We start from the raw sequence: 27083 nt of genomic DNA, 5'->3' as shown, positions 1-27083 counted from the left end.
GTCGGGACCGATGACCCCGTGTTCCACAACACAGCCAAGGATGGCGAGGCGGTCTGTGCGGAATATGCACTTCTCCTTGTTATATGTCAGGTTCAGGAGTTGGGCGGTGCGGAGGAATTTCTCGAGGTTTGCGTCATGGTCCTGCAAGTCATGGCCGCAGATGGTCACATTGTCTAGGTAAGGGAAAGTGGCCTGCAGCGCGTTTTGATCGACCATCCGGTCCATCTCCCTTTGGAAGACGGAGACCCCGTTGGTAACGCCAAAGGGAACCCTAAGGAAGTGATAGAGGCGGCCGTTTGCCTCAAAAGCAGTATACTGGCAGTCTTCGGGGCGGATGGGGAGCTGGTGGTACGCTGATTTCAGGTCAATGGTCGAAAAGACGCGGTACTGCGCGATCTGGTTGACCATTTCAGCTATGCGGGGGAGTGGGTAGGCGCCCAGCAGGGTGTAGCGGTTTATTGTTTGGCTGTAGTCGATGACCAGGCGTTGTTTCTCGCCGGTCTTAACGACCACAACCTGGGCTCGCCAGGGGCTGGAGCTGCCCTCAATAATCCCCTCCTTCAGGAGCCGCTCCACTTCGGTTTTGATGAAAACCCTGTCCCCGGCACTGTATCGCCTGCTCTTTGTGGCGATGGGCTTACAGTCGGGGGTGAGGTTAGCAAACAGTGGGGGGGGTGGGACTCTTGAGTGTGGAGAGGTTGCATCTGGTGCGCGGCGGGCAATTTGGAGGCTGCTGGCTGTGGACTGTGAGTGGGGGGAGGGGGCCACCGTACGCCATCGTAATGCTTTTGAGGTAACACTGGAAATCCAACCCCAGTAGGACGGCAGCACAGAGGTCGGGCAGGACCAGGAGTTTAAAATTATTGAACACAGTCCCGTCTACTACTAGTGTCACCACGCAGTAGCCGCCAATGCCCGCTGACTGGGACTCGGCGGCCATAGAAATCCGCTGGTGCGCAGGCAGGACTGGGAGAGAGCAACGCCGCACCATGTCGGGGTGGATGAAGCTCTCTGTGCTCCCGGAGTCAAAAAGGCAGTTTATTGCATGGCCGTTTACCTTAACGTCCATTTTGGACCGAGCTAGTTGGTGCGGTCTCGTTTGGTCCAGCGTAACAGAGGCCAGCGTAGGGGTCGGTGTGTCGCTGCGGGTATCGGATGGGGGGGGCGGTTGGCGGCCTGCTGCGTCCCGGCTGGTGTCCAAGATGGCGGCGTCCATGATTCCCATGTGGCTGGAGTCGTCCAAGATGGCTGCTGCTGCGGTGGTTCGCACATGGCTGGGGAGGCCCAAGATGGCGGCCCGCACGGCCCACATGCGGCGCTGTTGGGGGCCCAAGATGGCGGCTCGCACGGCCCACACGCGGCGCTGCTGGCGTTCGGGGTGGCTTTGGCCTTGCAGACACTAGCGTATTGTCCCTTTTTCCCGCAGCCCGAGCAGGTCGCATTCTTCGCCGGGCAGCGCGCTCTGGGGTGTTCGGCCTGGCCACAGAAGTAGCATTTCTGGCCTTGGGATACTGCTGTCTGGCTTTGGGACACTGCTGCGGTGGTTGGGCCGTTGTTGGGCTGTGGCTGGGGTGGCACGGTGCTATGGGGCTGTTCTACCGTGTCCCAGGTTGTCGTTCCCCGCGGCGTCCACGGTGCAGAGGAGTAGGCATCCATGCCCCGGTAGGCTGCGTCCAGCGTTAGTGCGATTTCGGAGGCTTTGTCGAGGGTGAGGTCACTCTGCTCCAGCAGTCGCTGTCGGGTGTAGTTGGACCTGTGGCCCGCTACGAAGGCATCCCGGATCAGTTCCTCCGTGTACTTAGTGGGCGTTACCGCCTTACACCCACAGGCCCGGCCAAGCACGGACAGTGCTTGGAGGTATTCCTCAGTCGATTCCCCAGGTTGTTGCTTGCGACTCCCCAGGAGGTGCCTGGCGTAAACTTCGTTCACAGGGCGCGTGTACTGGGTCTTGAGGAGCTGGAGGGCGGCTGTGTACGAGGTCGCGTCCCGGATGACTGAGTACACTCGGTGGTTCACCTTGGAGATCAGGACAGACAGTTTGTTCGCATCCGTTACGACCGCAGTGGAGGCAGTCAGGAATGCCTCGAAGCACATGAGCCAGTGAGCAAACTTGGTGGAAGCGTCCGCTTCCCGACTGTCCAGGTGTGAGGATCTTCTCCATTATAAAAAATTTAGTTAATAAAATTGATGCGCCATCAATTACTCAAAAGACTGAGGTTAAGCGAGTAACAACCAGGCTTTTATTAACTAAAGAATGAAGGTCTAGTCTCGAGTGGTCGACCCGTCCAGAATACTAAGGGACTGGGAGGTAGTCACTTATATACCTGGAATAGTGGGAGGAGTCAGCCGAGGCATGTCCAGACCTGTACCTAGTGGAATACACATACAGACAGGTATAACAGTGGTTTACCACACTGGGTTGAGCAGATTTGCTTGTTTTTTAGTGATGGAGCGGGGTGGGGGAACACACTAATATTAGACTACTCCTAACATCTTGAACAATTATATCTCTCTAATAACCACGCCACTAAATAAACACACACAAAATGTGCATAAATACATGGAATTTGCATTCTGTCGATTTCACCAGTCCTGGTGATGTACCAAAGGTTTGGAAATGGTTTGCTGTAGTTAATGTTTGCCTCTTACGGCACATTGTAGCAGAAAATGTCATTGTTTTATAGTTGATTTATCAGCATGAATTAACAGAGATAGCAGCTGAGCATCTCTTGTCTTCCCCAGCAGAAATGGGACCTACTTTAACACAAGATGGCATTGAAGCTGGTGAAATCATTGAAACCGGTGAGGCTTTGAGTTACTCCAGTGGGAGAGATTCCTCGTCTCAGAATTCCTTTGGGATGAAATGGTTTCCAGAAGGTGGGCCTTTGGATGCTGTGGCTGATCAGCAGACAGATTGCGGAGTAACTGTAAAATACGAGGTGAATTCGACCAGTTCCGACGATATAGTTGCTGTTAAGGTCGGCGACTACTTCAATGAGAAATATACCAGTCAACTGGACTATCCTGGTGGCACGAACACCCTCGCTGTGAAAAAAGAAGAGAATCTTGAAGAGGAAGACTCCACCTTCAGTTCAGTAAAGGAAGAAGGTTTTGGAAGCCCCATGGTCTGCAGCTTTTCAGACTTCGACACTGATCTGGAAGCTTTGAATCAAATGGACATGGACGTGCAGGTATGTATAAAAGTGAACTTTATGTAACTGAGCATGGTTCGGTTCTGAATAATTTTCTGCAGTGGGTTTCTGTTCCGCAAAAAAATGGCCATTTCTCATTGTTTTGAGACCAGGATTATCACGAGAGTCTTGCATGGCCTCTCGTGTTTCTAGTACCTTTCCTTGCTGAATAAAGTGTTTTTTTGTTTTATTCTTTCCCATATTGTTGCGTATGTGTAGAACCAAACTTGGGGGACTCGCTTATCTGCTGATTTCCATCATCTACCGGGGGACCTTCCCTTATACAGGAAACTTTCTGGTATCCGGCACGGACGGGACCGACCTGGTGCCGGTTCATCAACAATTCCAGATAACCGAACGCTATAGTATAAGATACTCAGCGCTCCGTATAAAGCAACAAACCCTACAGCTTCAAAACAATCGGCACAAGTTGCAAGCGTCTCTGTAGCTTAGCAACAGCTGCAGCCACACCCTTGCACAGCAACAAATGGAGTAAAAAAAGTAATAAAAGTTACCTGAACCGACTCCTGAATTTTGCCGGTGGATAGAGCGTTCCGGTTATTTAGGGGCCGGTTAATCGAAAGTTTCCTGTAATGGCTAATGGGAGTTTCACTACCTATTTTGCACCAAATAAGGGGGGGGGGGGGAGTGTGTGTACACAGGGGTACTGCTGGAGTTTAACCAGCATAAATTGAACAGTCTACCAGCAAGAGCAGTGGTTAATCTTTCTGCTGCTTGTCCTTGCCTGTTGGGGCATTACTTGCTGAGTTAACTGTAGCCAAGTGGGAAGAATCCCTAACCTTGTGAGGCAGGTTTACTCCGTCAGAATCAACTTGTGCGGCAGGCTAGCTGGTCAGTCAGTAGTACTATGGACTAGCCCAGCTTGGGTAGTGCCCGAATCATACAGAATCAACTCGTGAGGCAGGCTAGCTGGTCAGTCAGTAGTACTATGGACTAGCCCAGCTTGGGTAGTGCCCGAATCATACAGAATCAACTCGTGAGGCAGGCTAGCTGGTCAGTCAGTAGTACTGTGGACTAGCCCAGCTTGGGTAGTGCCCGAATCATAGTATCATAGACTTGTACAGCACAGAAGGCGGCCATTCGGCCCATCGCGTCTGCGCTGGCTCTTTCAAAGGACAGTCCCGTTAGTCCCACTCCCCGGCTCTCTCCCCAGATCCCTACAATTGTTTCTCCTTGAAGTATTTATCCAATTCCCTTTTGAAGGCTACTATTGAATCTGTATCCACCGCCCTATCAGGCAGCGCATTCCAAATCCTAACCACTCGTTGCCCATTTCAGTTTTTCCTCATGTAGCCTCTGGTTCTCTTGCCTCTGTTCAGAACTTCTATCACCGGGTATGTCACCTTGGGACAATAAATACCCTGGAGACCCCACTTAGTCGCTTCCTTTCCATTCCCCACCCTTTTGCCCACCGGATTATAGTCACTAATTGCTCATCAGAAAAGTGACCATATTTGGGAGCCTCGCTAGGGAGATGGCAAGTGCCAGGAGCTCCTCACAAACTTCATGGTGAACAGTACAATTCACCATAAAACATGAGTACTTTGATCCTCTGAATACAGCATGGACACACACCATACACCTTCGAGCTTCAGCTTGCTTCTCTGCAGCCCAGTCTTGGTATGCACCTACCCCTGGATGTATGAGCTGGTTTTCTTGCACAAAGCCTTCCTTCCAGCATCCATGTTTTTTCTTTGTCACCTACACAATAAACCTCTTCCTTCAGCATGGTGAAAGGGCAGGTTGCCATGTGCCTGCCGCCTTGATGAAAATTGACTAGATGAAAAGTCAGGTGAGATAGCTCAGTAATAAATGGGTTTTCCAAAGTGCTCGTATATACAATACTGAATACTGTCTCTCCCGAAATAACAACAGAAAATGCTGGAAAAACTCAGCAGGCCAGGCAACATCCGTGGAGAGAAATTAGAGTCAACGTTTCGGGTCAGAACCCTTTATCAAGACTAAAGAGGCACAGGGAATGAAAAAAGAAAAGGGTTAGACCCGAAACGTCGACTCTGATTTCTCTCCACGGATGCTGCCTGGCCTGCTGAGTTTTTCCAGCATTTTCTGTTGTTTCGGATTTCCAGCATCTGCGGTATTTTGCTATCGTGCTGTATCTCCCAAGTATGGTGAGCAGATCTAAGCATTAAAACTAGTTTGACAGTTTAAAGTTAGAACAGAGTCTCCTAGCATATTTCAAATGTTGGTGAACCCAGAGCTTATCGATACTGTGACTAGCTGGTGTTGCATTCAATAATATATACTCACTGGCACATTACAAAATATCGCCGAGGAGGGGAAACCGGTGCGGTCTCTACCATGCTAAGATGTACAATTTGTAAATGCTGTACAGCCCATTTCAGCATTTACAACACAGAGGCTGTGGTCAGAGCCATGTAGTTAAGGAACTGAGATCACTGGTATTTGCTTGTTGGGTAGTCTGACTAAAGGTATGAAGCGATCAACAAGCTGCAAATCGATGGGGGTTGGAAGGCTGGTGTCCTCTACAGTTGGGAACACCAGCTATTCATTCTAATACACCTACAGGGGTAGAGCAAATAAAGGCAAAATATGTCGTGGCATAATCCTCAAATTCCCTTGAGATGCCTGATCTTCAATGATGGGCCAGGGGACTGCTCCCATTTCCCTCCTGGCCGGATATCTCCCAATCCCAGTTCTGCGATGGATGTACTTGTGGTTCTGAACATATGAAACCAGTTGTAGCCCGTCGTGGAACAGTATTTGCAGATAAATGGTTTGGGTCTTTGCTTAAGCGGAATGAAGTTTTATAACCTCATAGGGCAGCACGGTGGCATAGTGGTTAGCGCTGTTGCCTCACAGCGCCAGGGACCCGGGTTCGAATCCGGCCTTGGGTGACTGTGGAGTTTGCACATTCTCCCCGTGTTTGCGTGGGTTTCCTCCGGGTGCTCCGGTTTCCTCCCACAGTCCAAAAGATGTGCGGGTTAGGTTGATTGGCTATGATAAATTGACCCTTAGTGTTAGGGGGATTAAATACGTGGGGTTACAGGGATAGGGTGGGACATGTGTTGGTGTAGGGGTTACGGGGATCGGGTGGGATATGTGTCGGTGCAGGCTCGATGGGCCGAAATGGCCTCTATCTGCACTGTGGGGTTTCTGTGATTCTGTGGAACCTGGGAAAGACAAACTAGATCATTTCAGTAGATATCGAAGGGATTGAGTCTCTCGGCTTTTGTAGACGGCATGGGGAAATGGCGAGAATGTGTTGGAGACATACAGGAAGAATAGACGGTGAGCGAGATGAATAAAGTGAAAGTGACCACGAGAGAGGAGAATAAGTCAGAAAAATAGATATGAGGTGTGAGGCATACAAAGAGAGTGGGAGATGATCAGAGATAGGTAAATGTAATTTTTTTATTCATTGTCACAGGAACTGAGCTAGCATTTCTAAATTTTATCTCCCAACGAATCTCCAAAGGTAAATAAACATGGATTTCTTATAATTGTTATGTTCTAGTGTCCAGAAACTTCAAGCTGAATAGTAACCCCATTGGAGAAATGCGAATACAGTGCTCATCACCAAAAAATATGCAGCAGTGTTTACCTGTCGGCAATTTCCCAGTTTTACTGTATTTGCACTTTGCCATGACTTGGTACTTCTTGATTTTAATTGCACAGGGGCATGATGAGTCACCTCGGAGCTGGAGAGCCAAGAGGAAGGCAACGCCACATACGCTGAGAGAAAGGGAATCTCGCAAGTTGATGGAAAATCGCTTTAAATTATTGGAGAGCACAGTTTTCCATGACAAAAGGGCCCCAAAAGGTGCCATTCTCATTAAGGTTTGTTCAGGAGAATTTTGAGGATTATTTTCTTTAGCACACAGAGGAAATCTTCGCCCATGTTGTCCCTACTCGAAGTATGACGATAGCTTTTATTTTGTCGGTATAGGGTGTGATTTGATGCATCTGTCTGTTCTGCAACTTAATGTTTTATAATTCGACTATCCCTTACACTGCCCGCCCCCCCTCCCCTAATAAGTACTTGCTTCCATTCGAGAAGTGTTAGAAACCATTAACCTCTGAGACCTTGGATGCAGGTGGTTAGAACATGCTGCTTGTAGATTCGTGCATGATGAGGTATGTTTGGTTGTCTTTTCCATTTGATCTCAGTAAAGGACGGTGACAACATTGCTTCAGTTGCTACAGACAACGCTCCAAACATTCCAATGGTCCATCGGAGGAAAGCTGCAGCTATAACATGGTCAAATCTTCTGAATTGCTAGAGAACCACCTGAAATGGCTTCTCATCCCACACCATTGCCTCTGGTGTCCCCCAAGGATCTATCCTTGGCCCCCTCCTATTTCTCAGCGACCATCTAAAGACACGTCCAGTTCCGCAAGTATACTGACGACACCCAGCTCTACCTCAGCGCCGCCTCTCTCGACCCTCTCCACTGCCCTGATTTATCATGCTGCTTGTCCAACATCCAGTGCTGGATTAACAGAAGTTTTTGCCAACTAAGTATTGGAAAGACTGAAGCCATTGTCTTTGGTTCCCTAGCCACCGACTCCACCCCCTTTCCCTGACTATTGTCCGAGGCTGAACCAGACCGTTCGCAGCCTTGCCATTCTATTTGACCCTGAGATGAGCTACAATCCTATATCCGCTTCATCACCAAGACCTTTGTAACATCGCCCGCCTCCGCCCCTGCCTTGGTGCGGTCCACTTGTGCCCGGTGCCTCACCATGTGCAGATCCCGCCTCTATACACTCCTCTAAATTCTGCGCAGTGCCATTTTCTGAGCTGGTGTCATCTGCTGCTTAAACCCTTATCCATGCTTTTGTTTCCACTAGGCGCGACTATTCCAATGATCTCCTGGCTGGCCTCCCATCTTGCAGCCTCCTTAAACTTGGGCAGTAGAGTTTTGGATGAGCTTGTGTCCTAATGCACACCAAGTTCCGTTCACCCATCACTCCTGTGCTCGCTGACTTGACGTTGACTTCTGGCCCAGCAATACCTTGATTTTTAAAATTCTCATCCTTGTTTTCAAATCCCTCCATGGCCTCGCCCCCTCCCGATCTCTGTAACCTCCTCCAGCCCTCAATCCTCCGAGATCTCTGTGCTCCTCCAATTCTGGCCTCTTGCACATTCACCAATTTAATCATCCCACCAGCTGCCTAGGCACTAAACTCTGGAATTCTCTCCCTAAACCTCTTCGCCTCTCTATTTCTCCTTTAAGACGTTCCTTAAAATCCACCTCTTTTATACCAAGCTTTTGGTCACCTGTCCAAATATCATCTTGTGTGGCTCGCTGTCATTCTGTCTGAAAACGCTATTGTGAAGCACCTTGGGATGTTTTACTACGGTAACGGCACTATATAAATAGCGGTAGTAGTAGTCTCATTAATGTATAAACAAAGAACTTGTCTTTGGCATCATGAAAGCGCTTTACACCCAATAATGTAGGGAAACACAGCAGCCAGTATGTGCCCAGCAAGCTCCCACGAACAGCAATGTGATAAATGACCAGATCATTTGTTTTAAGTCCAGCATTTATTGCCCATTCCCAATTCCCCTTGAGAAGGTGGTGGTGAGCCGCCGCCTTGAACCGCTGCAGTCCGTGTGGTGAAGGTGCTCCCACAGTGCCGTTGGGGAGGGAGTTCCAGGATTTTGACCCAGCGACGATGTAGGAACGGCGATATATTTCCAAGTCAGGGTGGTGTGTGACTTGGAGGTGGTCTGGCAGAGTAGGGTAATGGCCTGCCATGGCACAACATTCTGTGACAAATGCTGTGATTTTTGCAATCCTGCTTTCCCCCGCCCCCATCAGCCTCTCTACTTGGTGATACTTTAAAATACACTCTGATTTTAATGATGAGCATAAATTGTGTTGGTGAGTAGAGTAGAGCTGAGTGCATGTTGAGTCTCAAGACTACCTGGCAATTTCTTTCACTTAAGCAGGTAGAGGGAGGCAGAACAGCGACACTTCAAAACATAATGATTAAAGGGAGGAACCTGACGAGGACTAACCAATACACAAACAGTCTGTTGTAGCAATTGTTTTTTTTTAGATTTTTATACTCCTAATTTCAGTAAAGTACAATAGCACACCGCAACGATTATGAAAGAATTTTAATTTAAATATTTCATACATAAATTTAGCTTTGAGCATTTTGAGAACAAGTCCTGTGGTGAAACCGCTCCAGTATAAATGGGGACCAGCTTCACCAGTCGGATTTATTGCTTGCTTCGGTTTATGGTGTGGTTAAACCGTTTTGTTGCAGTGGAAGTACCAATGAAAATATCCCTTGCTACTGTCGGGAGAACGTAAAAACATACGAATTAGCAGCAGGAGTCGGCCATGCAGCCCCTCGAGCCTGCTCCGCCATTCAATACGATCATGGCTGACCTTGGACCTCGACTCCACTTTCCCGCCCGATCCCCATATCCCTTGATTCCCCTAGAGTCCAAAAGTCTATCGAACTCAGCCTTGAATATACTCAACGACTCGGCATCCACGTGCCCTCTGGGGTCGAGAATCCCAAAGATTCGCAACCCACTGAGGGAAGAAATTTCTTCTCATCTCAGTCTTAAATGGCCAACCCCTTATCTGAGACTGTGCCCCCTAGTTCTAGACTCTCCAGGGGAAACAACCTCTCAGCATCTACCCTGTCAATCCCCCTCAGAATCTTATGTTTCAATGAGATCACCTCTCATTCTTCTAAACTCCAGAGAGTATTGGCCCATTCTTCTGTACTTGCTACACTATGGTCTATCGCAGGACTGATGAAATGATTTCTGGCTGCAGCTGTATCTAGTAATATTTGAGTCATGCACTTTTTTGTCTTGGTTTTATCTTCACAGGCCATTAATGTAATCAGTGACTTGGATATACAATCAGAAAAATTGTTCGTGGAAAAGGAACTGTTAATGCAAAAGCAAAATAAATTGCTAGAGGAAATTTCACATTTATCGGGTAAGGCTCGCTTCTGCTTTTGAGTTGAAGAGAGGAATTTCAGCACTTGGTGCGAATCGAGAAATAAATTAGATTCTTGTGTCTTTGGTCTATAGGATACTTCACTTTTTTTTACCTCGAGTGCTACTCTATCTTGAAGGTCATTGAAGATATTTTTATTTTGTATGTTGGCCAAACCAGATATGTTTTGGGATGTGGAAGAAGAGAATTAGAAAAGTGCCTTTCCCTTTGACGGGAACGCATGTTCCAGAATATGAGCATGCGAATTGTGCACTGCTGTTAATGTGACAAATTGACAGATCATTGGTGCCGCCATGGTTAAGGGAATCCAATATGGGTATGGTGGAGTTGTGGCAGTTTGACAATTTGAGTTCAGTTTAAAATAAAATGTGGAACGGTTATCAGTAAAAGTGACCATGAAGCTGTCGGACTGTCATAAAGACCCAACTGATTCACTAATGTCTTTTAGGGAAGGAATCCTTAACTGGATTGATGAAATGATTTCTGGCTGCAGTTGTATCTAGTAATATTTGAGTCATGCACCCAGTCTGGCCTGTGAGTGACTCCAGTCCCACACCATCGCGGTTGACTCTTAACTGCCCGCTGAAGTGGCCCAGCAAGCCGCTCAGTTGTATCAAACCTCTATAAAGAATACCACACAGACTGCAGTGGCTGAAGAAGAAGGGCCACCACCACCACGTCAGGGCAGCTAGAGATGGCAGTAAATGGTGACCTTGCCAGCAGCGCCCACATCCCGGGAATGGAAACAAGTCTGGACAGTTTTTTCTCAATACTGCTCAACCGCCAGCAGAGCCATTTCTCTGATACGGTGCCAGCAAACTAGAATAAAAACCGGAAAATCAACTGCAGGGCACTTGGCATTATTTAAGAAATACAGATCCTGGGCAGTCGGATAATCACCCCATGTTGCTGGGTATATAAAGGCTTATTTAGGGCTGAGCTTTTCTTTCTGCAGTCAATCTCCACTCTCCCCCACATCAGAAGTTACATTGCTAACCATTAGTTTTCTGTAGCTAGTCACAAGTGAGTTACAGTCTCTGGGCTTCCAGTATAGCTTATTTGGCACTTGTAGTGTTTTGATAGACTGTGCGCTGTTTTCCCCCCCAATTCCCTTTTGCCATAAGTATTTGTGTTCAGCATTGCTCATCTTTCCTATTGACAGACTTTCACAGTACCTCTATTTGCTATGCCATATATGACTGGTCAGTTGGTTCTGGTTGTGAGATCTGTTACCAGGCCAACGATTTCTGAGTCGTTTTATTAGTTCCCCATTGTCTGTCCAGTTTGCTTCCATTTCAAAAATTTTCAACACATTTAATTTTGCCATTTTCTATCATTTGTGCCCATTGAAATATTAATTACAAAATTAATATGAGCGTCGCTCAGTGTCTTTTAATCAGATCTTGTATTGTACAACCTGATTTCGTAAAAGTGAAACAACATTGTTCGGGTTTTGTTACATCTTTGCAGGAACATCTTCATTGGTAACCCCATATAAATCACCTACGACCATTTCTTTGCTGGATTGTGCTCCTCATTATTACACAGCTGCTGAAATATCCAGTTCCTCTGAATCTTGTTGGTAGCGCTTCATCAGAAACTCCGAGCGTTGTCGCAGGTCCACACACTTTTGCATCTCTTGTGTTTATAATGTCACTTAAGTACACCAACTAATGCAACAGATCCACAGAAGAGCCTTAAAACTTGGAAATCAATACACCTCAGTTACTTCTACCCAGTCAGTGAGGGTTATGCCAGAAACCACCACACAGAAGGTGGGGCAGCACAATAGACCAGAAAACCACAACATTCTCACAACAGTAAGCAGCCAGATACTTGCTGAGATGAACTGATCAACTGTCTCCTTTGTAGATACGAGGTCTGATGCAACTGAGGACCGAGCGGAAGATGGACTGTTCGTTGATACTAAGAAGGTCTCTGATGCGCGAGCCTTAACTTTTCAGAAAACTTCTGAAACACAATGGCTTGAAAACAGTAACCCTTCCGACGCTGCAGTAATAAAAGGCAGCACGGTTTCTGTTATGTCAGAACATTGCGGTGAAGACTGCACAGAGGGAGTTAAATGGGAACAAGATGAACTAAATGCCAACAATCTAGTGGCCGTCAAGCTGGCAGGAGACTTCAAAGAGAAAAGTTACCAGGAACTTGTGAACTCCGATGGTTACGACCTCTCCGCAGTAAGAAGAAAGACTTACAATGGTAAAGATGAAGATGCTCTCTTCGCTGTCGGAAAAGAGTCGTCCATTGGGAGCTCTGACTTCGGCAGCCATTCAGATTTCGATCTAAACATGGACGAAGTGAACGAAATTGACGTGGAAATACTGGTATGTATTGAGAAGCTATTCAAATGAACTTGCTTATTAGGGGTGCTACAATTAGTTTGAGCCCCTTGTTCAGGAAGAGGAAAATTGGCCTGGGTTCTTCTGTTGGCTGTACCATGACCCTGTTGGAGGTGTTGTGTGTGTGTGTTTGTGTTTTTCCACTGTGCTGGTGTAGGTCTTGAGCCTCCTGACTATAGGTGCAATCCATTCTGCTACTTGTCCCCTGACTCTGCATTCTCTGACCTTATTCATTAGTCTATTATATGGTACCTTATCGAAATGTTACCTCTTCAAAATATTCAGTGAGGTTGGCCAAGCAAGACTTTCCCTTTTGAAATCCATGCTGACTATTCATTATTATATTTTTGGCTTCTAGCTGTTCTTCTATTTTCTCCTTTAGTAGGAATGCCATTATTTTTCCGACCACTGATGTTAAGCTGACTGGTCTATAGTCCCCTGGACATGTTCTATCCCCCTTCTTAAATATAGGTATTATGTTAGCTGTCCGCCAGTCCTCTGTCACTACACCTTTTTCTAATGAGTTATTAAATATGTGTAGTAATGCCTCGGGTATCTCGCCCCTAGATTATTTTAAAATGCGGATCAGGTTTTTTTTCCTCTTTGAGTTTGATTAGTTTATTTAATATTTCTCCTTATTTTAAATCCAGTTATTTCATTACTAATCTCATGATCCAATGTCATGTCCACCTGTTCTATCTCCCTGGTAAATACTGAGGCAAAGTAATGATTTAATATTTCTGCCATCTATCACTGCCTGTGGTATTATCCTGTCCATCCTTTAGTGGCCCTATTCCCATCCCAACCTTCCTTTTTTATTGATGTGTCTGCAAAATATTTTACTATTTTGTTTTATGTTCCTTGATAATTTAATTTCATAGTTCCTCTTTGCCCTCCTAATTTTTTTTTGAATCTTTTTCTAATCTCTTCATATTTTCTCTTATCATGCTCTCCCCTGCTGTCCATGTACTTAAGGCATGCCTCTTTCTTTACCTTCAATTTTTCCCTTATGGCTTTATTCATCCATGGTATCTCATTAGTGTTTAGCTTGTTCTTGTTTTTTAGCAGAATACATTTTTCCTGGACTCTGTTGAACACTGTCTTAAATGTTTCCCATTGCTGTTCTGTGTCATTGTTTGCCAATATTGTTGTCAATTTTATTTTCCCAAATTCTATTCTCAGCCCCTCAAAATCAGCTTTTCTCTAATCTATTACCCTGGTCTTCATCATACTTATGTCCTTCTCAACTATTATTTTAAAACATATTATATTATATTATGGTCACTATTGCCTAGATGTTCCCCTACTTTTACTTCTCTTATCTGCTCTGGTTCATTCCCCATTACTAGATCCAATAGTGAATCCTCCCTTGTTGGGCTTTTTACATATTGGGTTAGAAAGGAGTCCTGTACACATTGTAGGAACTCCATTCCCTTACCTACCTCTTCTGTCCAATTAATATCGGGGTAGTTGAAATCCCCCATGATGATTATTCTATGTTTTTTACTAATTTTCCTAATTTGTTTGCATATTTCTTCCTCCACCTCCCACTTTTAGGTGGCCTGTAGACTACCTCTATTAGTGTGATTGATCCTTTATTATCTTTAATCTCTATCCACATGGATTCTATTTCTGTCTTGCTGATGACCGTCACTTTTTTCTACTGCCATTATGTTATCCCTAATCAGCACAGCTACTCCACCCCTTTTTCCCCTCTCTATCTTTTCTAAATATGTTATACCCTGCAATGTTTAATTCCCAGTCCTGATTTTTCTGTAGCTGTGTCTCAGTAATCCCTACTATGTCTGGTTCCTCGCAACGCACGATTGCCTCCAGCTCCCCTGTTTTATTACGGACACTGTGCATTACCGTACAGACAGTTTAACTCATTTTTAATAACAGTTCCTTTCACTTGCTTTTTAACCATCTTTTTACACTCCTGTTCTATAACTCCATTTAATCCCTGGCCATCAATATCCTCCCTTTACTCTCCTATGCTCTCATTTCCTGTTGTTTATATTTAGGCTGGTTTCAATTGTTGTAGGTCCCCCCCCCCCATCTTACTAGTTTCAAGCCTTTGCCACCTCCCTATTTACCCTTTCCGCTAGGACACCGGTCCCATCCCGGTTCAGGTGGCGCCTGTCCCATCGGTACAGCTCCTTCCTGTCAATATTGTGTAAATATTCTCCTGATTTTATGCACTAACGTGTGGAAAATTTTTGCTGTCCTGATCTAAATAAATCCTAGGCAATATAGTTATTACAGAGGGGCAATTCTCAATACGGCGGGAAACTCCTTGTCAAAGGTGATCCGTTGCATCGAACAGGATTCTATACCATTTCTCCTGGCAACTGTTTTGAACACTTTCCAGCTCGGACAGGACCAGAAGGATGTTTAATTTCTATTTGCGCTCGAATTGTAACAGAGTGTGCTTCTCATGATGTGCCAGCTGCGGAGATGCTGCACTCGGTCCATCGATTGGGACATTCCAGTCCTTAGAAAAGCTTTGACTGGAAACTCTCCAATCTCCCTGCCTTCTCGTTCTCGGGCCGTTAGCCACCTGCTCACTGTAAGCCGTTGTTCAGCGACTTTAGAAAACAGAAAGCAGAGTTTTACTTTTTATTAAAAATTCTTTTAAGTGCGAACGTTATGGAGCTTTCAGACATAATTAGAGAAACTTAAACTCGACATCGCTTGGTAATCCCATCCAATTTGCACTTCTGTTTCTTATTTACTAGTTTTTCCTCTGCACCACCGAGTACTTTTTAAATGCGATATGAAGGTTTCTGCCTCAACCAGTCTTTCATGCAGTGGTGGGGGTCGGGAACTCACTGCCTGAAAGGGTGGGAGAGGCAGAAACCCTCATCACATTTAAAAAGTACTTGGATGTGCACCTGAAGTGTCGTAACCTACAGGGCTCCGGACCAAGAGCTGGAAAGTGGGATTAGGCTGGAGAGCTCTTTTTCGGCCGGCACAGACACGATGGGCCGAATGGCCTCCTGTGTCGTAAACTTCTATGAAAGTTTGTGTTCTTGGAGCTTTGAAAAGGGCTTTTTTTAAGCTTTGTTGCCTAATCTGGTGAATCAATCCTAAATCAGAACACCGATCTATTGGTATCAACAGCTTGAGATATATGCAAACTAACAGGAACGCTGATTGTGCCCACCCAGGTAGCCCATGTAAGCTTGGGCCGCCTGCTATAGGTAAGCTGCATCGGGAATATTAATTCAACGTGTCGGACCAGTGAGACACGAGAACACAAATTTCAATTGGTAAAAAGGAAATTCAAAATGGATCTTGGAAACTAATGTCTTTACTCCTGAGTGTTTAACTGGAACAATCTGGGGAGTTCTGAATGCCGTTAGATGGGTGAATTGGATTATTAGTGCAATGACCCCGATGAGTCAAGTGGCCTTTTCTCACCCTTGACCTTTTCTTGTGTTCATCCTAACCCGTACAGACTCACTCAGAGAGCGAATATGTCGATGTTGAGATGGAAGATGGCGAAGTAGACGATGGAACTTCATCAACTGAGAAATTATGTGCACCTCCCAGGTCAGTAACGGATTACTTCAACAATTGTCGTCATTTTGCATTCTAAAGAATGTTTTGTAATCAAGTTTCTGCATTTCCTGCCCAGAGCCACAGTGACCGTCCCTTCACTATTTCTCGCCTGTGCCAGTGGGCAGGCACCCATTCGCTGCTGATCGCCTCGCCACAGTGGCTGAGGTGGGAAGTTACTAAAGGGAATGAAGGGTGCACAACCATATTTTGCCACACTGTAGTGCAGCATCGCTGTCTTGCCCTCCCTTAAACGTTATTAAAATGCTTATTTGTTGCCTGACTTTGCTAGTTTTGGAAAAAGCTACTTAAAACTTGCAATTAGCAGCCGCTGGCATTTCGTGAAGCTGGCACAGTGCTATTTTACCACTGCTGGTTGTCTCAATTGTGCTTTATAGTTTCTGTAAAGTATTAAATCATACCACCAACGTCGAATATAAACTTCTCCCCTACTGCAACTTTCCTTCTGATCTCTCTGGGCCGCGCAGCTCTTGCGTCTGGGGTAGGTAATCTGCTCCCAGTTTCTGCAGTCGACCATGAGGAGATGTGGACGAGCACCCCATTGACAACTTTTGGTGATTTTTTTTTCCCCTCCGTGTAGAAGATGCATAATCTCTACTTTGCTTCTCCCTACAATGGCATGACCAGGAATGAGAACACAGGCGTCGGTCGGATCACTCGGCTTAATAGGTTCCTCTTTTCTCATCTACTGAAGGTGCTGATTCTTGTTACGCTTTGGTTCCACAGATGGTGGCTTTCCATTATCATGCCCAAATTGCCATTCTGCAGGTACGAGCCCAGATATGGCTTGCAAGTGGTCTGTTCATCCACAGCAAGTACCACTGGCCGAATCCTGTCCTCGTATGCCATTCACATGGGTGTAAGTTACAGCAGGGGTCAAGGGATAGCAATCCGGGGCAGTATTTTTTTTTTTCTTGCCCCCAACCCAGGTGTGCTGAGGCAAACTGTTGAGTTGAACTAGCTAACTGCACATACCGAGAACTGGACTTCGAACCTTCTGGGATCTCTGGCCTTTATGGCTTACTGCTGCAACAAGCGTATTAACTTTTGTAAAACCTGATTTCCACCTGTTGTCTCCTGCCTCTTGTAATAATTGACTCCTTATTTTTTTTAGGTGGCATTTTCACAATTATTCTCAATCTCGCAAGTTTTCACTTAAGAGAAAGGTAAGCCCTGATGTGCAGCATTAATTTAATCCTGTCTTGCATTCATTCATGTGCGACCTGTGTATTCTGATAGGATAAGCCTTCTGTTAATAATTTTATAAAATGCGGCTTTAGAAGCAGAACTATAGAATCATAGAATGTTAGAGCATTAAAACAGGCCACATGGCCCATCAAGTCTCTGCTGTTGTTTATCTCCAGATCGTCTAATCCCACTGTCCTGCCTGCTCCCCGTACCCTTGAATGTTATTTTTTGCAATGGTTTATTGCAGAAAATTCCTCATTCTAACCACGCTCTGTGTAAAAGAGTTTTTTCCAACCAGCCATTTCATTCTTTTTGTAAGTTTGGACCCTCATTATTGTCTCGCTGCTGGGTGCAAATTATCTGTTGCTATTTTCTTCTTAACCATAACATCAAATGCATCTATCGGGGCACCCGTTAACCTATGTAAACATCTTTACGATCTTGGAGTCCAACCACACCATATTGGGTCTGATAGCTAATTCTTCTATATTTAAAAAAAAAATCCTCCTTTTTTGGGTTGGTCTTGTCTGATAAATTATAGCCCCCTGACTTTGCCCTGTACCTGATAAGTTTGTGCTCTTGTTGCCAATTAGTCTAGTCTCATCAGCCTGGCTTATAGCTCTTTAAATAGTGCTATAATCCCATAGCCCACTGCACCAAAAAGCTTGCCCAATTGTACCATAATCCCTTCATTTGGAAAGCAGCGCAGATCCTAGATGATTTATAGGACCTATTGGGCCCAGGGCTTAAACCAGTACTTCACTCTATATTCTTGTCAGTGCTCTTGTTTCACGTTCTCCCAGTTATTGATAGTAAATTTCTGTGGTCTTCCATACCAGAAAATGTTTACTCTTTCCATTTACCACTTTTCGAAGCAATGGCAGCCAACTCCTACAGCCATAGGCTTGCATGTCTATGCAACAAATAATCTTTTTTTTATTTTAAAGAACTACAGTGCATCCGAGCTGAGGAGGACTAGAAAGAATCCAGTGTTGCATACCATAAGAGAACGAGAGTGGCGCAAACTGATGCAGAAACGTTTCAACGAGTTGAGGGAACTGCTGTTTGAAGATGAGCGGGTTTCTAAGCGTGCCATCCTTGATGAGGTTTGTTAAAAAAAAATTCCCCAGTGTTTTGTTTCTTTTATTTGCTAAAAATCTTCAGAACACTTACCTTCAAGGATACGTTCTACTCTCCTAAATTAACATAAGAAATTCTGGAATTAGAAAAGCCATTCGGCCCATCAAGCTCACTCCTTGCACAGCTCATATGCAATGTGCCGTATCACAGACTCTGCCCCACCTATTTAATCTCCTGAAGGAAGGTTCTGCAGAAATAGTCCCTGATCCCCAAAGGTAATGGAGCAAAACACCAGAATCTGTATCCATCAGTTTCCACTGTTCAACTGTGACCTACTACTGATCACAAGCAGTCCCCACCCTAGTCTTTCCCCTTCTTCCCTAAGCCCAACAACCATCATGTCTCCTGGAGTATTTATTGTTGTACAATATGTACCATGGTTGTACAACTTGTACATTTTCTGCCGTTACTGCTTCTGAAGATGATGGTTGATACTAGTGTGCTTTCACAGGGGCTGTCTACCCTCCAGCACAGCAATTTTTCATGTGCAAGCATGGATATCAACAGGCTACTTGACTTGGAGGTGGGGTGAGAGAGGGAGAGATCTTCGTTAAAGCTGCTCCAAATCTGGTCGTCCTCAGATATCTACCCTGGTACTTCCAGCAGGAGTTGCTAGATCACTCTGAGGAGTATGAACCCTGGATTATACTGTATGTAGTTTTGTTTTTTTTGCTCTTCCATAGTCCAGAAATACTGAAGCTGATTGTCATTCCTCCACCACCGCCCTTGATGTATACAGTACTTAAAAGCCAATATTTCTTATTTTCTGACCATCTGTCCTTTTTTTCCTCCTCTCCAATCTTTGCTGGGATTGCTGAGTCATAGGGTTCGATTTTGCCAGGCCCGAGGAGGCGGGATTGGAGGTGTGTGAGTTGTTAAAATCGCCAAAATGGCAGGCGGGCCCGATCCCGCCTCTGAGCAATTTTCCCAAATGCGTGTTTTCTGACCCCCTTTCCATCCCGCCTCCAAGAGGCGGTATAGGCCCTTAACAACCATTTAATTGCCTCTATTATCCCATTTTGAGAGGCCTTTCCGATTTTCAGACATTCCCCCCCATCCTACACGCCTCCTCTGGAACACGCCAGGTAATCCTGGCGGCCTCACAAGTGGATTGCTTACTCACAGCTGCAGCTCCACCATTACAAAGGAGTTTTCACCAATGATCATTTGCAGGTGGCAGAACTTTGTTGTTTCAGGTCTGGGGGAACTGTTAGCAGACATACTCAGTGTTGTGGAAGTTTGGAGCCTGACTCCCACCTCCAGTGTGACCTCCTGGGAAACCCCTCTCCCCACCTTGACTGAGCGCTTCCTCAACTGAGGCATATACCAGAAGCATGGCGACCATTTAATTCCTTTCCTCCTGGACATCAGATTCAGACGCAGACCAGCCGCGGCAGCAGCAGAACCATGAGCAACAGGAGCGCCAAGCTGCTGCTCATCCACCTGAAGATGCACAGGCCAGAAGGCGCCAGCACGCTACAACGTTGCTGCCCGGGATGCAAGGGACGCACTCATCCTGGCCAGATTTGCTTAGCCTGCACAATCAAACACTTTAGTCTCGCTCCTTCTTACCAGAGCATCGACAATGGACAAGAACCTGCGGAATCCTATCACTCTGACCACCATTCTGACAATCCTCAATGTGAAAGTCCCATTTGCGAAATGACAGGCCACAACTTCAACAGTTTGCCATCAAAACACTTTATAATACAATCACAATGATGGCTGTTCCAAAAACAAAACAACACAGCACCCAAGTGACTAGCCTTGTGACTACTTGTGCTTTATCTTCCTCTTACGCGTGCTACGTGGTGCTTCCCCTGTGGCTTCAGTAGATGTGGAGGTCTCTTGCTGCTCCTGTCTCGGCGCCTTTGGCAGGCGTCCTCTGGGGTGGCGAACCTGTGCGGGCAGTCTGCTGCTCCTGTGGCTGTGCAGGGGCTGAGACGCCCATCTCAGTTGGGTGAGGACTCTGGTGGGGCATGGTCGTGTGAATGCTTGGAGGAGCCCCCACTTGTTGTCTGCTGCCAACATCCCACTCATGGGTCAGCCCCACTTCAGAGCTAGCAAGTGGCTTGACAACACCTTGCTGCACTGCAGGGGGGCCACGAGGACCCATTTCTGCACTGGAAGTCCTACTCCAGAGGACTTGCATGAAGGTCTAGTTTGTTTGCTCAATAGCTGACCATCGCTCTTCAAGAGATGTCATTCTATTCTGAACAATGACCATGTTTTCAATACCCTAGCGACTAAGCTCCTCCATGGACGTAGCCATCCTCTCCTCTACCGTAGCCATCCTCTCTATCACGGTAGCCAGCCTTACCATGGAGGTAGCCATCCTTTCCACGTAGGTTACCATCCTTTCCGCGGTGATGCCTCCACAAAGGCTCTGCTCATGTTCGCGATGGACTCCTCCATTCACTCCACACTCGCAGCGACCCTGGAGACAAAACCTGCCAGAGACTCCTGCACCTGTTCCTGGAGTTCCAGCACCGCTCTCCTTCTGGATGGACCCGGAGGCACAGGGTCGACATGCAGCAGAGCCGAGCTGGCAGAGTCCTGCGCCCTCCGACGAGGACTCTCCACTGCTGTCCCTGCCTCCACCACCTGCTGATGCTCATTTGTGAACTGTGATACACCAGGTGCCAACACTACTCTATCTCGCGAAGGTCCCACCGAGGTGTGAGTGTCTGTGCTGGTGCTGGGTGCGCTGAATTCTGCTGACGCTGCGCCCTCAGAGGTTGCAGCTTCCTCTGAGGAGTCTGGAAGCTCAGGCTGTTCCTCCTGGATAGTGGGGACGGGGGCTTTTGATGGTCCTGTGGGGAAGTAAAAGAAAGAGTTAGAGATGTGAGGCCAAGGTTACATGCACCTTGAATAGTGCAGATGATCATAAGTCAATCTGTTAGAGCATCAGAATCATTATCAGTGACTCATGCAATGTCAATGAGAGAGATTCCAAACTATTCTGTCACCAGCTTGCTGTGATGCGCCTGTGTGCCCGTCCCCCACTTTGGTACCCTCCTCGATCCCGGCGATTTTCAGGGCCGTCTCCTCCCAGGGGGTGAGCTGGGCTACTGAGGGTGGCCCTCCTCCTGTCATGGCTCTTTACCTCTTATTGTGGGCTCTCTTTTCCTGCAATGAGGGACACAAGTGGAGTTTGAGTGAGAATGAAGGAGTGAGTGTAGAAAATCCATAGCATAGATGCTTAGAAGGAGACAAAGGGCCCTCCTTGTGTGTTGTAAGTTGTTGTCATGGCATCACAGTGATAGGGAGTGTGAGGGCTGCATGGTCGAATAGATAAGTGAATGTGACCATAGAGAGGGAGGGAATGGGTAAGGGTGCAGGGATGTAAGTGGCATGTGGAGGAAGAGGTTGGCAAAGCAGAGTGCTGGTGAGGAGAGGCGCTGGGGATCAGATTGAGGGTGATGGGAAAGTCATACTCACTTTTCCTGTGCGGAGAAGGTCATGAAACCTCTTCCTGCATTGCAGCCAGCTTCTGCAGCTCAGCGAAATGGAGTTGACCTCCTGGGCCACTTGCAGCCTCGCAGCTTTTGTCTGCTGGGGTGGTTTTTTTCTCCCTGAGGAAGGGAACGGCACCTCCTTATTACAGCTGGCTCTGTACACCAGAGCTTGGAGGGAGGGCTCATCAAATCGAGGAGCACACTTTTGCTTGATCGTTGACATTTTCCACAATTCAACTCCTTCATATAAATTGCAGAGCCTTTGCAGTCTCCAGAAGAAGCAAGGCTGCTTGCAGGCCTTAAATCTAACAGCACTGATGACGTCATCAGAGGCGACTTTCTGTATGAAAAGACTCATTGGGCCGGGGATTCCCACACGCAGGAAATCAGTTGCCTAATTAGGGGAAAATCCCACTTTTTCAACACTTCACTTAGGAGTCGTGGTCCTGACATGATTTCCACCTGACATGCCCCAGCCCGCCCACACTGACACGCCCCAGCCCGCCCACACTGACACGCCCCAGCCCGCCCACACTGACACGCCCCAGCCCGCCCACACTGACACGCCCCAGCCCGCCCCCACTGACACGCCCCAGCCCGCCCACACTGACACGCCCCAGCCCGCCCACACTGACACGCCCCAGCCCGCCCCCACTGACACGCCCCAGCCCGCCCACACTGACACGCCCCAGCCCGCCCACACTGACACGCCCCAGCCCGCCCACACTGACACGCCCCAGCCCGCCCCCACTGACACGCCCCAGCCCGCCCACACTGACACGCCCCAGCCCGCCCACACTGACAAAATCCAGCCCATAGTCAACAGCATAGAAGGCGGCCATTCGGCCCATCGAGTCCACGCCGGCTCTATGTAGAGCAATCCAGTCAGTCCAGAGTGGTAGAGTACAATGCCATGAGGGGCGAGCAACCGTTCAGTACCTCGCCTAAGAGATTGTTCTTCCTGTACAAACCTCACCAGTGCAGATTGCTTGATCCTGTGCAGCATATAGTTTATCCATTCCTCCCCAGCCGCCGCCTCCTCCCTCCTTCTGGAAATACTTAGTCTGGTTAATTGTTGCCTCATGGAATCTGTGCACTACTCAATCCATTAAAAAAAAATTTAGGCTCTGCAATATTGTAAATGTAAACTGACTCCTAAATAACAATTTTTACACTGCTGGCTTTACATCTGCTGGTTTCCATTTTGTTTACGTGGTAAATGAGTGTGTTTTATGGAGTGGAACTAACTGTCTCCAGTGACATTTGCTGAATTTTGTTTTCAGCATTGTCTGTTAGGTTTTTTTTTGAAACAAGAGTATGACCAACATTGTACAGGAAACTTTGGTTTATCCGGAGGTTAACTGTCCGGAATGCTCGAGCCGTTTCGTTAGGTTTTTTTTCTTTTTGTTTTTTTTTTCACCAGTCAGGCTCTGCCAGGTCTCGCTGAAGCTGTTGCTAAGCTACAGAGACGCTTGCCAGGTACGGCCGACTGTTTAGAAGCTGTTGCAACAGGGTTTGTTGCCAGATACGGAGCTCAAAATCTCCGTATGTTTCAACATTAGCGCTGGTTTGTCCGGCAGTTTTGATGGGACGGCAACAGCTCGGTCCCGTCGGTGCCGGATAGCACAAAGTTTCCTGTAATGGTATCTACTGGCCAAGCAAGAGAGGGAGAGAATGACACTGCTGTACACACAGAAAAGATACTTAGCCAATGACGTATGGCAGTAATGGGTCGTAGGGTACAAATCTGAAGTTCAAGTGGAAATGTCCAGTGGTTGACTCTATCCCCAGCTGAAACCTGAGACCCCTGGCTTGAAATACAGCCCTCCCAAGTTTTATTTGTAACATATAAGGATTCTTTCTGCTGGAGTAAATTTAGAAGTGTTTCTGAAGAAATTGTAACCGAGTGCCAACAGAACAGAATTGTACAGTATGATGTGTGTGTATGTCCATAAGAAAATGATAAAAGTACATATTGCAAATCTGCTTTGAATTAGGATTGCTTTCTTGTTTAGTTTTTAGTTTTAAAATTTAATTCTCTCCACTGTTTCAAATTACTTTTTCCCCCAATTATGAAACATTAGCGGGGGGGAATTCAGTATCGCTCCGTTTGGGGCGCCATTATCGGCCGTGCGCAAAGTTTAGTGCCTGCCGCTAATTATCGCCTCTGACTGCAAACTTGGCTTTTATCGCCCCTGGAGATGATTAGAGCGCTAAATCAGGCGCTTCACAACCGTCTTAAGGCGCAAAGGTTGAGGAGCGAGGCGCTACCTCAGCACGCTGGCGAAGCTCATGTGATGTCAGTCAGCAATGGAACACAGACACACTGGCGCCGGCCAGTTCTTAAAGGGGAGGGTCGATCTTGCTCTCCATCCACATCCTGCTCATTGCAGCCTTGAATCTCAGCCTGGAGAGATCTGTACATCAAATCTGCTGGAAAGAACAATGGAGAGACCCAGGGAAAGACCCAGAGTGCAGCCCCCACAGTCTCTTCTAAATCAGTACAAGGAAGGGCAAATCAAAATGAACCTGCAAAGTGCTGCTCAGTACCCAAAACTCCTTCACACAGCGTTGAATCTCTCCAGAAGTCTTTCTCTCTCTCTCAGAATGCGTGGTGCAAAAATGTCACCAGCAAAAAAAGGCAGGAAGCGCTCGCCTTTAAATAGCGCTCCCCCAGTCCCTTCCCGACTGCAAAACGCTCCCCTCAACCGGTAAGGCAGGGGGCGCCACTCAATATCCAGTCCGGGGCGTTGCGCACTCAACTGACGTCATGATCTACCGGCGCAGGAGATCGTGGCGGTAGTGTTTAGCGCCGCCGCAAAATGTCTAGTTAATTTCGTGAGCGGCGCAAACATCGCCGCGCCCGGGCGCTAGTTGCTTTGCGCCCCATTAGCGCCAACGGGAGGCGCAAACCAACTGAATATTTCCCCCCAGAAGCCTGTTGATTGAAGCAAGTCAAATGTCTGTGTGCAATGACACCAGCTTAAAGCTATTCCAGAACAAATTGAAATGGGAGTCCTACCAAGACAAAGCAATTTAGAAATCAAAGGAATTGTGATTTGATTCAAATGAATTTAAGGGGGGTGGGGTGTGGGAAGAGGAAGAAAACATCAATTGTTTAACATTTTTGTATGACAGATAATTGCTGATAACTTTATCAGGGATACCAGCCAATTTTCCCTTTAACTCTTTTTTGGGTGCGCAGCCCATTCAAAATACCGCGCATGCGTGGTTTTTCCTATTTAAAAGCCAGTGAGCGCAGAGCGCCGCGCAGCTTAAAGGGAACATTGGTACCAGCTCGGTGATTAGCTTGAAGGTGCAAACAACCTGAATTTGTGCAGATGGTCATCAAGCTGGAGTGCTTCAGAATCTACAATGCGCTAATTCAGCACACGCTGTCTGTGTTGAGTTTGGCAACCTGCACAAGCCATTTTCTGTATATCAGTATTTATTATTTGAACAGAAATAATAAAATGATGCCAAATCCCAGCAAAAGGGTGTTGATCACAATGTTTTGTAACTTTTTTAATTCTTTAAGTGGTCACGTAACCTCTGGCCAGTTGCTGCTCTCGGTGATGTGTAACATTGCTCCATGCAGAGAGCGTTTCATTATTTCATTGTTTCTGTCCCCACAGGCCATTAGTGAAATCCAGAATTTGTGTCAACAAGGCCAAAACCTCTGCGTGGAGAAAAAGCTGCTGGTGAAAAAACACAAGGCATTGTTAAAAATAATCTCCGTCCTCTCTGGTGAGGCTCCTCTTTTCTGCCTTTGCACTACTGTAAATGCTAATTTTAGTGATTTCTTTGAGGTGGTTGAAAGTCAGATGAGTTTGACTAGCCTTTTCTTTTTGTTTGTATGTTAATCATTAGTTCAGTCAAGCTGTGCATGTGGCACTGTGATGCGCCATTTTTCATTACCTCGCTACAGTATTTGTAGTTGCCTGAAGCAGCCCTTGCGGTTCATGCAAGAAAGATTTGCCTTAGAAAATAAAATAAAACCTTTCAATCTAAATCAGAAAATGCTGGAAATATCCAGCAAGCCTGTCAGCATCTGTACGAGAAAGGAGCATCCTCTCTAAGGCTTTGACATAAGAAATAGGAGCTGGAGTCAGCCATTCGGCCCCTTGAGCCTGTTCCGCCATTCAATAAGATCATGGCCGATCTTCTACCTCAACTCCACCTTCCTGCACTATCCCCATATCCCTTAATTCCCTTCGTTCCCAAAAATCTGTCGATCTCTGTCTTGAATATACTCAACGACTGAGCCTCCACAGCCCTCTGGGGTAGAGAATTCCAAAGATTCACCACCCTCTGAGTGAAGAAATTTCTCCTCATCTCAGTCCTAAATGGCCTGAGACTGTGACCCCGTGTTCTAGATTCCCCAGCTAGGGGCAACATTTTCCCAGCATTAACCCTGTCAAGCCCCTTAAGAATTTTATGTTGCAATTAGATCACCTCTCATTCTTCTAAACTCTAGGGAATATAGGCCTGGTCTACTCAATCTCTCCTCATAGGGCAATCCCCTCATCCCAGGAACCAGTCTAGTGAACCCTCGCTGCACTCCCTCTAAGGCAAGTATGCCTTTCCTTAGGTAAGGAGACCAGAACTGTACACAGTACTCCAAGGTGTGACCTCACCAATGCCCTGTATAATTGTAGCAAGACTTCTTTACTCTTATACTCTAATCACTTTGTAACAAAAGCTAACATACCACTTGCTTTCCTAATAACCCAGATTTCCATTTTGTAGCACCTTACCACGTGTCTCAAACAGCCCAAAGCACTTCATGTATTACTTTTGTAATGCACATCGTTAACTAATTCTTCAGCATTGTGGTTGGTGCTTTGGGAAGGAAAGTGTTAAACTTTCTGGTTTATCAATGTCCCTTTGCAACTTTCTGCTCCCAGCTACACTACTTACTGTGCCACCTGCCTTGGTGTCGTCAGCAAACAAAATGCAAATGATCTGTCCAGGAAGTCAAAATGCCAAAGCTAAGATCTCATCAGTCTCTTGCATCTATATAAATTTACCCAGTGTTTAATTAACAGCAATTAAGCTTTGTAATGTTAAGGCATATACTTTACATGGTATAATGTTCCTGATCCTGTAAAACCACTGACTTACGATATAGACAAGTGTGAGGTGGTGCATTTTGGTAGGAGGAAT

The 27083-nt window shown here is 46.5% G+C and overlaps 1 protein-coding gene and 1 long non-coding RNA gene across 5 annotated transcripts in view; one reads left to right on the top strand and one right to left on the bottom strand.

Moving 5' to 3' along the window:
* Positions 1 to 27083, top strand: part of LOC147096847 (uncharacterized) — an 82615-nt gene that overhangs the window by 40800 nt on the left and 14732 nt on the right. For 3 of the 4 annotated variants that reach the window (XM_085973528.1, XM_085973527.1, XM_085973525.1), the window contains exons 17-24: positions 2743 to 3191; positions 6870 to 7031; positions 10057 to 10168; positions 12062 to 12534; positions 16010 to 16104; positions 17246 to 17297; positions 18267 to 18425; positions 25553 to 25664. In XM_085973528.1, the coding sequence (XP_085829654.1) occupies positions 2743 to 3191; positions 6870 to 7031; positions 10057 to 10168; positions 12062 to 12534; positions 16010 to 16104; positions 17246 to 17297; positions 18267 to 18425; positions 25553 to 25664 (1614 nt within the window). The remainder of the gene's footprint in view (positions 1 to 2742; positions 3192 to 6869; positions 7032 to 10056; positions 10169 to 12061; positions 12535 to 16009; positions 16105 to 17245; positions 17298 to 18266; positions 18426 to 25552; positions 25665 to 27083) is intronic. The other variant, XM_085973526.1, reaches the window with a different exon arrangement.
* LOC147096846 (uncharacterized) overlaps positions 25416 to 27083 on the bottom strand; it is a 34128-nt gene continuing 32460 nt past the window's right edge. Inside the window, exon 2 of the long non-coding RNA XR_015074564.1 lies at positions 25416 to 25612. This is a non-coding gene — a long non-coding RNA (uncharacterized LOC147096846). The remainder of the gene's footprint in view (positions 25613 to 27083) is intronic.

The sequence above is a fragment of the Somniosus microcephalus genome, chromosome 34 (assembly GCF_052327205.1).
Source record: "Somniosus microcephalus isolate GS21.2 chromosome 34, FLI_Smic_1.0, whole genome shotgun sequence".
In the NCBI taxonomy this organism is placed as follows: domain Eukaryota; kingdom Metazoa; phylum Chordata; class Chondrichthyes; order Squaliformes; family Somniosidae; genus Somniosus; species Somniosus microcephalus.
The sequence above is the reverse complement of the archived record's forward strand: the minus strand, read 5'-3'. Positions and strand labels throughout refer to the sequence as shown.